The sequence below is a fragment of the Podarcis erhardii genome (assembly GCF_964252035.2).
Source record: "Podarcis erhardii genome assembly, chromosome: 16".
NCBI lineage: Eukaryota > Metazoa > Chordata > Lepidosauria > Squamata > Lacertidae > Podarcis > Podarcis erhardii.
In genome coordinates, this window is record NC_138514.1 from 38,297,933 (window position 1) to 38,310,644 (window position 12,712).

Consider the following 12,712-nt stretch of genomic DNA (forward strand, 5'->3'; position numbering starts at 1 on the left):
GACCTAATGGTCAGGGGTCCCTTTACCTTTATATATATAGGATAACAAACTGTGTTTTGAGGCTGGAGGTATGAGCTTCGTCCCGTTTTAGATCCCTAGAAGCAAAATAATTGTATGCTTCACCTTTGTTGGAAGATTCAGGACAGAGAAAAGAAAGTCATGCAGCGCATATTGAAAGGATGGAACCTGCTCCTGCAGGAGGCAAAGATTCCCATCAACTTGGATGGCTTTAAATGGGGATTAGGCAAATTCAGAGGAGGCTCTCGTGATGGCTGTGCTCTTCAGAGGCAGTAATGCTTCCAAACACCATCTTGCTTGAGGGCTTCCCATAATTGGCCACTGTGAAAACAGGATGCTGGACTAGATGGGTCCCCTTTGGTCAGAACCAACAGACACTTCTTGTTTGTTTGTTTGTTTGTTTGTTTTGTTAAATTTCTATACAGTGGAACCTCGGGTTAAGAACTTAATTCATTCTGGAGGTCTGTTCTTAACCTGAAACTGTTCTTAACCTGAAGCACCACTTTAGCTAATGGGGCCTCCTGCTGCTGCCGCGCTGCCGGAGCACGATTTCTGTTCTCATCCTGAAGCAAAGTTCTTAACCTGAAGCACTATTTCTGGGTTAGCGGAGTCTGTAACCTGAAGTGTATGTAACCTGAAGCGTCTGTAACCCGAGGTACCACTGTACTGCCCTTCATCCGAGGATCACAAGGCGGTTTGCAATATAAAAACACAGAAATGCATAGCATAGTAACAAACTGAAACAGTAAACCTCCCACAGATTGTTTTATTAGCCAGAGGCCTGAGAGAAGTGGAACGTCTTCACCTGGCACCAAAAGGTGTACAATGAAGGTGCCAGGCAAGTCTTCCTGGGGAGAGAATTCCACAAGTGGAGAGTCACTGCAGAAAAGGCCTGCTCTTATGTTGCCACCCTCTGGACCTCCTGCGCACGAAGAAAAGCCTTAGATGGCGAGTGCTTGGATCTCAGTGCTCCCATCTTAAGCATATCATCTCTGAGATAAATTGTTTGATCGTGACAGGGTTAGATTTCAAGTAAGCATGCTGAGGATTTCCCCAGGGGTGCTGCAGTTGGGCGAGGGGGTTGTCAGGGATGAGGAGGTGATTAGCATGCCCTCTTGCCACCGGCTGGTTGCAGGCTCTGCTTGCAGAGGGTTCCAGGTTCAATCCCAGACAGCATTGCCAGGTACAGCCAGGTGAAATTTGAAATACTTTATTGTCACTTGTACACAAGCACCCCCCACTCAGCGCTCTCAGTCTTAATTCCCCTTGTTTACTGACGCACACCCACCAAACCCGAAAGTCAGTTGCCCTGTTGTTATCTTTTCATTCAGCAGCCTAACAGCCCCGAGATAGAAGCTGTTCTATCTATCACACCTGTTGGTGTGACTAATCATGCTTCTATATCTTCTGCCCGAGGGCAGGAGATCAAGAAAGTGCCGGCCAGGGTGTGAATCATCCCTGAGAATATATATTGTAGAAATATCTACAACCCTATGATTACTTCCTTTCTCTACAAGCATCACTGTGTGTGATTGCAACAGGTGGAGTCTACTCTCAAGTTCACAAGCCAGACTCTGCACCCCAAGGGCCTTCAAATAGGGAACAGGCTCAGTTTCAATAACAGCTGCTATGGGAAAGAATAGAAGAATTCTGGGCACCACAATTTAAGAAGGATGTTTGACAAGCTGGAAGGTGTGCAGAGGAGGGTGCCCAAGATGATCCAGGGTCTGGTCTGGAAACCAATCCTGATGAGGAGCGGTTGAAGGAGTTGGGGATATTTAGCCTGGAGAAGATGAGACTGAGAGGAGATAGGAGAGCCAAATATCTCAAGAGCTGTCACATGGAGGATGGAGCAAGCTTCTTTTCTCTGGAGGGTAGGACTCGAACGGGGGACGCAGGTGGCGCTGTGGGTAAAAGCCTCAGCGCCTAGAGCTTGCCGATCGAAAGGTCAGCGGTTCAAATCCCTGTGGCGGGGTGCACTCCCGCTCCTCGGTCCCAGCGCCTGCCAACCTAGCAGTTTGAAAGCACCCCCGGGTGCAAGTAGATAAATAGGGACCGCTTACTGGCGGGAAGGTAAACGGCGTTTCCGTGTGCTGCGCTGGCTCGCCAGATGCAGCTTTGTCATGCTGGCCACGTGACCCGGAAGTGTCTCCGGACAGTGCTGGCCCTCGGCCTCTTAAGTGAGATGGGCGCACAACCCTAGAGTCTGTCAAGACTGGCCCGTACGGGCAGGGTACCTTTAGGACTCGAACCCATGGCTACAAGAAAGAGTCCAGCTAAGAATACAAAAAAACTTTCTGACAGAGCTGCTCAACAGGAGGTTGTGGACTCTCTTTCTGTGGAGGTTTTTAAGCAGAGGTCGGAAGGCCTTCTGTCATAGATGTGCTAGTTGAGATTTCGGCATTGCAGAGTTTTGGACTAGATGACCCTTGGGTGCCCCCCAACTCTACAGTTCTATGACAACACCCACCTTGGATAACAGTTGCTCAAAACCACTGGGTCCTTTATGCTCCTGGAGGCTTTAAGCAGCTGGTGCTGGTCAGAGGCCCCTCAGAAGCGTTGATTAATGTTCTGATGTCTGCTAAGCCCTCGCCAGAAACACACACTCCAATATTAATATTGTCGCTATGTGCCATTCCAGCTGGCTGGGGCGGGGGGGGGGGCGCGTTATGGGAACCTAGACCTTTTCCCTGGGCCATCACTGGGATTAGGTGATGTCGTTCAATCATCCACGGATCCCCCTGGAGATTAAGGTATTTCCCCCCCCTGGGCAGATTAGGTGGCATTATCAAGCGATTGTGGGGTCTGAGCTCCCCCCGCTTCTGCATTTAAGGATATTGGATAGGCCTGTGGGGTAGAGAGCACCCCCCCCAACCGAAATCAGAAATGAAAGTGATCAGGCTAAGCTGTGAGGACATCACAAAACATCTCTTTTATTGGAGTTACAAGAGAGATTTGAGGGGAAGAGGAGAAAAGCCAGCAGATTAATGCGGCCAGGTGCATTTTTAAACGGGGAGGGGGGTGCCCAGATACAATTGGACTCCCAACAGAGACAGCCCTCTCCCCTTCCCAGGAAGGGGCCTGTTACACAAAGGAACGATGGTTGACAGAGGAGGAGAAACGCGGCTCTAGCCTTCCCCTTTTGCCGCTTCCAGCTCCCAACCAGCCAGGCCTCCAAACATCTCTCACCCAGCGCCAGATCTTCCTCGACGGTGCGCCCACGCGGGCGTCTAGAGGTCCCCGAAGTTGGCCACCAGCGCGGCGCTGTAGATGAGGTCCGAGATGCTCCCAAGGGAGGTGCGAGGCGGAGGAAAGGCGTCCCAGCGGCCCGACAGGGCGGTCCACGCCGCGGCCTCTTCCTCTTCTCGGACGGAGCTCCCCGGCCACCGAGGGGGCGCCGCCGCCTCCTCCCAGCCTAGGAAGACAGAGGCGCTGCCGGGCGGCGGCGTGGCGCTCAATCCCGGCTGCCCGTCGGGCTTGCTGCCAGCCTGAGCCCGGCGGGGCGCGGCGCTGCTCTTGATCCTGCGGGCGCGGCGGTTCTGGAACCAGACCTGGGGGGAGAGGGAGCCGATGAGAGAAGGGGCATTGAGAGGCAGGGGCCCTCCCGAGGCGGAGAAGCCGTCGGGGCTCACCTGGATCTTGGCCTCAGGCAGCTGCGTGAGCTCGGCCAGGCGCTCGCGCGTCCCGATGTCCGGGTAGGGCAGGGCGGCGAAGACGCGCTCCAGCTCGCTCAGCTGGCCCCGACTGAAGGTGGTCCGCTTCCTCTTCCTGGGGACGCCGCCGCCTCCCTCCGTCCGGGGACCTGGGGGTGCGAAAGAAGGCAGACGGGGCGGGCAGTGCTCGGGAGGGAGGAGGCGGCTTCTTCCTAGCCTCCCCCTCTCCAGGTCCCACCCCCATCCCCTCAGCACCCAGCGCCCCGCAACCCACCTCCTCCGCCAGGCTGCTCCCCGCGCACTCCGGCCGTCCCGTCGGGGAAGAGAAAGGGCGGCGGCACCCTGAGGACGCGCGCCCGCTCCCTGCTGCCCATCGTGGCGGCGGCGGCTCCTGCGGCTGCTCAAGCTGGTCGTCTAGCTTTTATCCCTCGGAGACCGACCAGCGTCATTCCACCCCCCCCCCGGGCGGGCTCACATCTGGGACCAGCCCCCCCCCCCCCGCCACCTAACGCAGTTCGGGCACCTGGAGACGGGAGGGGGAAGAGGAGGGAGCGCCCGTCGAGCGCGGGAGCTGTCCTTGGTACTGAAGTACCCGCCTCGGGCAGCGCCTCTAGGGACCAGCCTGGAGTCCAGCCGAAGAGGTGCGCTTTCCTGGAGTCCAACTTCTCGGGCACACGCAGGAGGCCTGTCTTTAGAGAGGCAGTGTGGCGTAGTGGTTAGAACAAGGACTTGGGAAACCAGGTTAAAATCCGCACTCTGCCATGAAGCTCACGTTTATGGAGACAGACGAAAGGATAGCTTCTCTGGTCAGAGGCTGTTTTTTGTTTCTTCCCCCATGGTAAATCTTTATTGGTTTAAAATACAGACGTAAACGATCATTTACAACCAAGGCAAGTATAGAAAAATTCAATACAGAAGAAAAAACATCACGACATAGGAGTAAGAAAAAAGATGAAAAGATGAAAAAGAAAGAAAAGATAAAGGGGAAAAAACAACCCAAAATTTATGCAAAATCATGTTCATCAAATAAAAAATTCTGCTTAAAACTTCCAATCGTCCTCATTATACTATTTCTATTATCATGGTTTTGTCACACAGTTTTGCGTTATATCCTTTTTCATATATTCCACTAAAGTATTCATTTCATTCATTTTTGTTCAGAAGTATCATTCAAGTTCTGCTAAGATGGTATCACTTGTACAATATAATCTTATATATTCCTTAAATATTTTCCATTCTCCATATGTTTTCTGATTTAAAGCTCCCCTGACTTTACCCGTCAGTTGTGCTAGTTGGAAATATTCTATCATAAGTGTCTGCCATTCTGTTATCGTTGGTGGTGTTTCGCTTTTCCAGTTTCTCGCCACGAGTATTCTTGCTGCTGTGATTGCATACATGAATAATGGTCTTATATATATATTTTTAAAAAATCTATTGGCAATATTCCTAATAAAAAAATCTCTGGTCTTTTTTTGATGGTAAATTTGAATAGTTTCTTGAGTTCGTTGTAGATATCATTCCAGAAATCATATATGATTGCACAGGTCCACCACAGATAGTATGACCCTATCTCCTGTGGGAATGTTCTGGGGTGCAGGAGAGGATATATTGACTAATTATATCCTTATCCAACTTGTGCTAACAAGTTCCCAAAATATCAGCAGAGTTTATAGACATTCCCCTTTAAGTTCGCAACGGTAACGCTTGCACAGGTTCGCTAGAACCTCTATAATAATTACTCTGGTAATTTCCCCTTTGTTCCCTCTTAAAATACAAGACACGACACAGTCTTTATAAAAGTATAAAAGAGTTTACTCACGTTCTGTTCACAATATGATCCCAGAAGGTAGGCAGGCTTAAAAAGGTTACATGCAGTTAGAATCTATCTTGTAGCAAGATATTACTGTCCTCTCTTGGCTGGGAGCCAAGAGGGCATGTTGCTCCTTCAGAAGATGAAGATGGCAAGAGGCAAGAGGCAAGAGGCAAGAGAGAGAGTGGCTGCCTGCCCTGTGCTTTTATCATTACCTGCACAGGTGAGGCCACACCCACCTCTGGTCACATGCGGAGGAAGTCCGTCCCCAGGAAGTTTACCTGCTTGCTGGACAGACATCCCTCCCCATGTTCTAACATGTACACTCTAGGAATGTTGTCATTGACTGCTCCTGTGTTTACATCCCACATACCCCTTCTCAGGCAATACAACATACACAAAAAATAAACAACTTTATTCAACCACCCAGAGTCCCAGCTTGACACGTAGATTCTGGAAACTCTCTCTTGGTAGGGGTTTCGTCAGGATGTCAGCAGTCATCTCTTGGGTGCTGCAGTAGGATAGTTCCACAAGTCCATCCTGGATCATCTGGCGTATGTAGTGGTATTTAACCCCAATGTGTTTTGTTCTGGCCAGGAACTTCTCACTCTGCGTCAGCTTCAGGCAACTTTGATTGTCCTCTAGCAAGCTGACAGGCCCTTTTCTCACCAACCCAAAGTCCTTTATGAGTTGATCAAGCCAGGCGATCTCTCTGCAGGCTTCTGTTGCTGCAACGTATTCTGATTCTGTGGAAGATAATGCTACACAGCTCTGTTTATAACTGCCCCATGAAACAGGTCCATCACCAAACATGAAAACATGACCACTTGTTGATTTATAATCAGCATTATCCCCAGCCCAATCCGCATCAGTATACCCAACCAACTTAGGATCTCTGACGGCTGGTAACCTTAATTTACAATTCATGGTACCCTTCAAATATCGCACCACCCTCTTTACACCTGCCCAATCATGCTCAGTGGGAGAATTCACTTTTCTGCTAAGAATCCCCACAGCATTTGCTAAGTCAGGTCTACATGTGGTAACTAAATACAAAAGTTTACCAATCGCCGACCTGTAGTCATTGTTGTCTGGCAACTGCTTCGAATCCTGCTGATTCTTCAGGAAGTCAGTAGCCATCGGTGTAGCAACTGGATGTGCGTCTTGCATCTGCATGTGCTCAATCAGCTCGTGGATCTTCTGTCTTTGGCTGAGAAGAAATGAGCCGTCCTCTTCTCTTTCCACCTGGATCCCGAGGTAGTACTGGACATCTCCTAGCTCCTTGACCTCCACCTCTTTGCTAAGGTGTTTTACTATTTGTGTATAGTCTTTCTCACTTGCTGTGGCAATAATCAGGTCATCAACAAAAGCTAAGATATATGAGAATTGTCCATTATTTGACTTACTGTACAAGCACTTATCAGCGTCGCCTTGCTTGTACCCAAGTTGCGTCAGCATTTTATGCAACTTCTGGTTCCAGGCTCTAGCAGCCTGTTTAAGTCCATAAAGTCCTTTCTGCAGTTTGCACACTAAATGTGCCTCATGTGGTTTCACAAAACCTTTGGGCTGTTTCATATAGATTTCTTCAGAAATCTGCCCGTGTAGAAAAGCGGTAGCAATGTCTATGTGTTTCACTCTCATTTTCTTGGAGGCTGCAATGCTTAAAAGCATTCTTACGCTGCTGTACCTCACGGTTGGTGCAAAAACTTCATCGTAATCTTCACCAAAACGCTGTGAAAATCCCTGTGCTACAAGTCTAGCTTTGTAGCGCTGCACTTCTCCTTCTGACCCCTTCTTAACCTTGAAAACCCATTTACTCCCAATGGCCTTCTTACCGGGAGGCAGCTCAGTGAGTGTCCAGGTCTTGTTCTGATGCAGTGCATCCATCTCCTCCTGCGCGGCCTTCCTCCAGAGACTGGCTTCTGCAGCTGGCATCTCCTGTATCTCTTCCCAAGTGGAAGGTTCCTGTGGAAACGCCGACCCTGCAAAGTAGGACAACCGTAATGGTGGGACACCTTTGTTGGTTCTGGACGAGCGCCTGACCTCTGGTTCTGGGACCGCATCAGCTTCCTCATCCTCCTCCAACGCAGGCATGTCCCCATCTGAGTCCTCATCTTCGTCTCTGGTGCCGCCAGGGTTCTGGTCCTCTGTGTCGCCTGTAGGGGGTGCTGTAACACTCGAAGGCAGATTAGTACTTTGTGGGGTCTCAAAAGGGAAATATACAAATTCTTGAGTCCTTTCTGACTCATCGGAAGAATCCACAACAGTGTTCTTAGTGTCTACCTTTCCATATTCATCAACATAAACCGCATGGTATGCATTTGTCTTACCAGTTTGTAAGTCCATAATTCTATATCCTTTGCCTCCAGAGGCGTATCCCACAAGGATACCTGCTTTTGCCCTGGAGTCAAGCTTGTGTCTGTGTTCCTTGGGCACGTGGAAGTAACACGGACTTCCAAACACACGTATGTGCGACAGATTGGGAGCTTTCCCATGCCAAAGTTCAAATGGTGTGCGCTCTGCACCTTTAGTTGGCAGTCTATTCTGCAAATAGACCGATGTGTACACTCCTTCGGCCCACAGCTTCTGTGGCAAACATGCATCCTTTAGCATGCACCTTGTCATGTCCATAATGGACCTAAACTTTCTCTCAGCTATGGCATTCTGCTGTGGTGTGTAAGGAATTGTGGTTACGTGTGCAATTCCTTCCTTGGCCAGGAGAGCCTGCATTTCATTTGAGCAGTACTCACCTCCATTGTCGCTCATTAGCACAGCTGGAGCTCTCTGGAATTTGTTCTTGACCATGGCAATGTATTCCTGGAACTTGTCCACTGTCTCACTCTTCTCTTTGAGAAAATATACAACACAAAATCTTGAAAAGTCATCCAGAAATATTAAAATATATCTATTCTTTCCCAGTGAGGGAACATTCATGGGTCCACATATGTCAGTGTGCACTATGTCAAGCACTTTGTTGCTTCTTTGTTCTGCACAACGTGGAAATGAAGGTTTTACAGCCTTCTCAGTAATACAGCTTATGCACTTTGCTGGAGCTTTGTTGCTCTGCTTTACCTGCAAACCTCTTACAAGATCTCTTTTCTGTAGATCCAGAATGACGTTGGTGTCTCTATGTCCAAGCCTTCTGTGCCATAGGTCCAGATCTGCTTCATCCTTCTGGCTGGAATGTGCCACTTTTGCAGACTGATTCTCTGAAACATCAAGCTCATATACACCATTGATTAGCTCTGCTTGAGCAAACACTTTGCCATTTCTAGTCACCTTGCATTCTCCATTTCCAAATGTGATCTGGAAACCTTTCTTGTCCAGTGTGGACACGCTGATTAAATTGCAGCTCAGCTCTGGTACATACAAAACTCTAGAGATTGTGTTCTCAATGCATTCATTGTTTATATTGCATTTCAGACTCATGGAACCTGCACCTTTTGCTTTAACAATGTTCCCATCTGCAATTTCAATTTCAGATCCTTCTTCATCATTTATCTCATTAAAATAGTCCTTTTTATATGAAAAATGCGAGCTGGCACCTGAATCAATTATCCATTTATTACGTCTATTTTCACAATTCTGGACAGCTAAATTCCTTTCTTGCAGTAGCCATGTGCATTCGCATTTCCCCTTCTTTTCCCCTTTTGGCTGAAAGGGGTGGGGTTTCTTGGCTTTAGGAGCCTTGCAATTCTTTGCAATGTGTCCTTCTTTGTTACAATTGAAACAAATCACTTTCTTAGGCATCTCTTTGGACTTTGTACATTGCCTAGATGCATAACTGCTGTCCTTGCTTCTAGCATTTCTCACTGGAGATTCAGCTCTATCTCTGCATTCTTCTTTTAAATAACCAATCAAGTCTTTAAAAGTCAGACCTTGTCTATGATCCATCAAACTTACAAATGCGCTAAAGCGTGGTCCAAGTGATGATAACAAAAATGCTATCTTTGTATCTTCATCAAAAGCTTTGGGAGTCAGATCAATTCTTTGAATAATCTCAGTAAACTTGTTGATGTGCTCTGTGAATTCCTCTTTTGAATTCATCCTCACTCTGGTTAATTTACACACCAGGTTTCTGAAGCAGTTTATGCTAGATTCTCCATACACGCGCTCAATATCTCTTAAGATTTGAGATGCATCATCTGTACTATTTATTAATGATAGCTGCTCATCACGAAGTCCACTCAAAATTATGTGTCTAGCTTCGCTGTTCATGCGTTTCCAAGCACTTATCTTGGCTAAAGCTTCCTCAGACGATCCCGTAGGTTGAGGGTTTAAAGCTTCCAAAATGTGCTTATAATCTAAACATGCTATCAAGCGCTGCTTCCAGTGTATGAAATTGTGTTCATTCAGCACAGGCATTCCTAGCTTTGCATCACTATCAAAAGCTGCTCTAGCCATCTTAAAATCCAAAAATTTCAAAATTCTTCAAAATTTCAAAATTTCTCAAAATTTTAAAATCAAAATCTCAAAAATCTCAAAATTCAAAACAATTCTTCACTGCCTTGGGTCACTGTGAACTCTGAGGGAAGGGGGGGGTGCTTAATCCCCACTGCACAATGGAACAAAGGACCATGTGCTTACCAGGAAGTTAACTCAGAAAAATACTACTCAACTCAAAATCACAATCCAACGCAATCCTTCAAAAATACGCAGAAATATGCAATACTGGGGCCAATAACCCTTTGTGGGAATGTTCTGGGGTGCAGGAGAGGATATATTGACTAATTATATCCTTATCCAACTTGTGCTAACAAGTTCCCAAAATATCAGCAGAGTTTATAGACATTCCCCTTTAAGTTCGCAACGGTAACGCTTGCACAGGTTCGCTAGAACCTCTATAATAATTACTCTGGTAATTTCCCCTTTGTTCCCTCTTAAAATACAAGACACGACACAGTCTTTATAAAAGTATAAAAGAGTTTACTCACGTTCTGTTCACAATATGATCCCAGAAGGTAGGCAGGCTTAAAAAGGTTACATGCAGTTAGAATCTATCTTGTAGCAAGATATTACTGTCCTCTCTTGGCTGGGAGCCAAGAGGGCATGTTGCTCCTTCAGAAGATGAAGATGGCAAGAGGCAAGAGGCAAGAGGCAAGAGAGAGAGTGGCTGCCTGCCCTGTGCTTTTATCATTACCTGCACAGGTGAGGCCACACCCACCTCTGGTCACATGCGGAGGAAGTCCGTCCCCAGGAAGTTTACCTGCTTGCTGGACAGACATCCCTCCCCATGTTCTAACATGTACACTCTAGGAATGTTGTCATTGACTGCTCCTGTGTTTACATCCCACATCTCCTTCTTGTGATCTGCCTTTATACATTTTAGCAAGTTTTGATGGGGTATGGTGCCATCTGTATAACCTCTGGTTAGAGGTTGTAGGTTCAGTCCCCGTATGAGATGGCTGCATATATCTACATTGCAGGGGGTTGGACTAGATGATCCTTCCAACTCTATGATTCTAAGTCCGCACAGCACAGAGTTAAACAGTGGAACTCCCTCCCACTGGAAGCAGTGATGGGCACCAACTTGGATGTTTTTAAAATAGGATTGGGCAAATTCATGGAGGAGGAGAAGGTTAGTGATGACTACCAGCCAGGATGGTTATGCTCTGCCTCCAGAGTCTGCTCCAGCGATGCTTCTGAATACCAGAGGGACCCTGTGCTCAGTTCCTGCCTGTGGGTTTTGCATTGGTTGCCCACTGTGAGAAGTGGATGCTGGACTAAGTGGGCCAATGGCCTGATCCAGCAGGCTCTTCTGGTGTTATTATGAGGGTCAAATGCTTAACGTGCAGCTCTGGCCCCCATGCATTCAGTTTCTCCGAGAGCTAAACCTGAGTTCAGTACTCCATAGTTTGTGTGCATAGAATATGCCTGGCAGTGATCCCAGAAGCGTCTGCTTCAACAGCAAAGCCACGCTTACTTCCAAGGAAGTGTGCATAGGATTGCAGACTAAACCCTGTGTCATGTTCCCATTATATCTGATTGATCAGCCCCATAAAAAGCCCTTAATATTATGTACTATTAAAGTTGGAAGAGACACTTCGGAGGCCATAGAATCACAGAAATGTAGAGTCAGAGTTCCCTGCCGAGGGTCATCAATCTAGTCCAACCCCCTGAGATGCAGGACTCTCAGCTAAAGCATCCACTGCAGATGGCCACCCAACCTCTGCTAAAAATCACCCAAGGAAGGAGAGTCCACAACTTCCCGAGGGAGACGGTTCCACGGTCAAACAGCTCTTCCTGTCAGAAATTTCCTCCTGATGTTATTTGTACTCTCCTTTCCTGCAACTTGAATCCATTGGCTCTGGTCCTCCCTTCCAGAACAGCAGATAACAAGCTAGCTCCTTCTTTCGTGTGACAGCGATTGAGATATTTGAAGGTGGCTCTCAGATCTCCTCTCAGCATGAGCGTAGCCAGGGAGGGGCAGCTGCCTCCCAAAATCAATAAAAATACCGTACATAGCTAAATGAGGTTCTGCCCCACCCCCAAAGGCCTGTCCCCCTAACAAAAATCCTGGCTACGCCCATACCTCTCAGTCTCCTCTTGTCCAGGTGAAACATGCTCCACTCCCTCAATCGTTCCTCACAGGGAACCATTCCTTATGATTCCAGTCCCATCTGCTGGAGTAACAGTGAAAGAGTCTGTCCCACTTCCTGCTCAACAATAGTATGGTGTAGTGGTTAGAATGCTGCCTAGGGTTGCACCCCCCCCCCCGAATCTTGGGAACTGTAGATTAAGGGTGCTGGAAGTTGTAGCGCTGTGAGAGGGAAACTACAGTTCTCTGGATGGGGGGGTTTGCTTTAAATGTACATCCCCAAGGACCAGAGAAAATTGGGCTTCAAATTCCCCAGTCAGTGAATGGTTGGTGACCTGCGGCCGGTCTCCCTCTCTCAGCCTCACCTGCCTCTCATGGATAAAACAGAGAGGGAGAGCCATGCCTGCCACCTTGAGTTTGGAGGAAAAGTGTAGAAATCAATAAAACCCTCTCTTTGTCAGGCGAAAGGTCTCTTTGAACCAGTCCTCATTGGACTTAAGGCTTTCCAGACACCCCCACATTCCCAAATTATCATCATCTTGATCACCCTAACTCTACGAAAGGGCTTGGCTACATGCTGGCCTGCTTCTTGATGACTGTGTGGGGCAGACAGAACACCCTCCCCTCCCCTCCACCAGCCTAAGGCTCCGAAGAGCGACTGGTTCCCCCCCTCCCCACCACTTGCTGGTCCCA

The 12,712-nt window shown here is 48.0% G+C and overlaps 1 protein-coding gene across 1 annotated transcript; it reads right to left on the reverse strand.

Moving 5' to 3' along the window:
• Positions 1-24: 24 nt before the first annotated feature.
• Positions 25-4,075, reverse strand: SEBOX (SEBOX homeobox). Its single transcript, XM_081843852.1, has 3 exons — positions 3,946-4,075; positions 2,281-3,820; positions 25-95 (listed from the first exon to the last, which is right to left on the reverse strand). The coding sequence occupies exons 1-2, from the start codon at positions 4,043-4,045 to the stop codon at positions 3,249-3,251; spliced, it is 672 nt and encodes a 223-aa protein (XP_081699978.1). The 5' UTR covers positions 4,046-4,075; the 3' UTR covers positions 25-95; positions 2,281-3,248.
• Positions 4,076-12,712: the final 8,637 nt, after the last annotated feature.

Excerpts from the sequence above, each read along its gene's own strand:
- SEBOX (XM_081843852.1), bottom strand. The coding sequence starts at position 4,045 with ATGGGCAGCAGGGAGCGGGCGCGCGTCCTCAGGGTGCCGCCGCCCTTT. Across the intron at positions 3,821-3,945 it reads GGAGCAGCCTGGCGGAGGAG|GTCCCCGGACGGAGGGAGGC; the intron begins GTGGGTTGCGGG and ends TCGCACCCCCAG.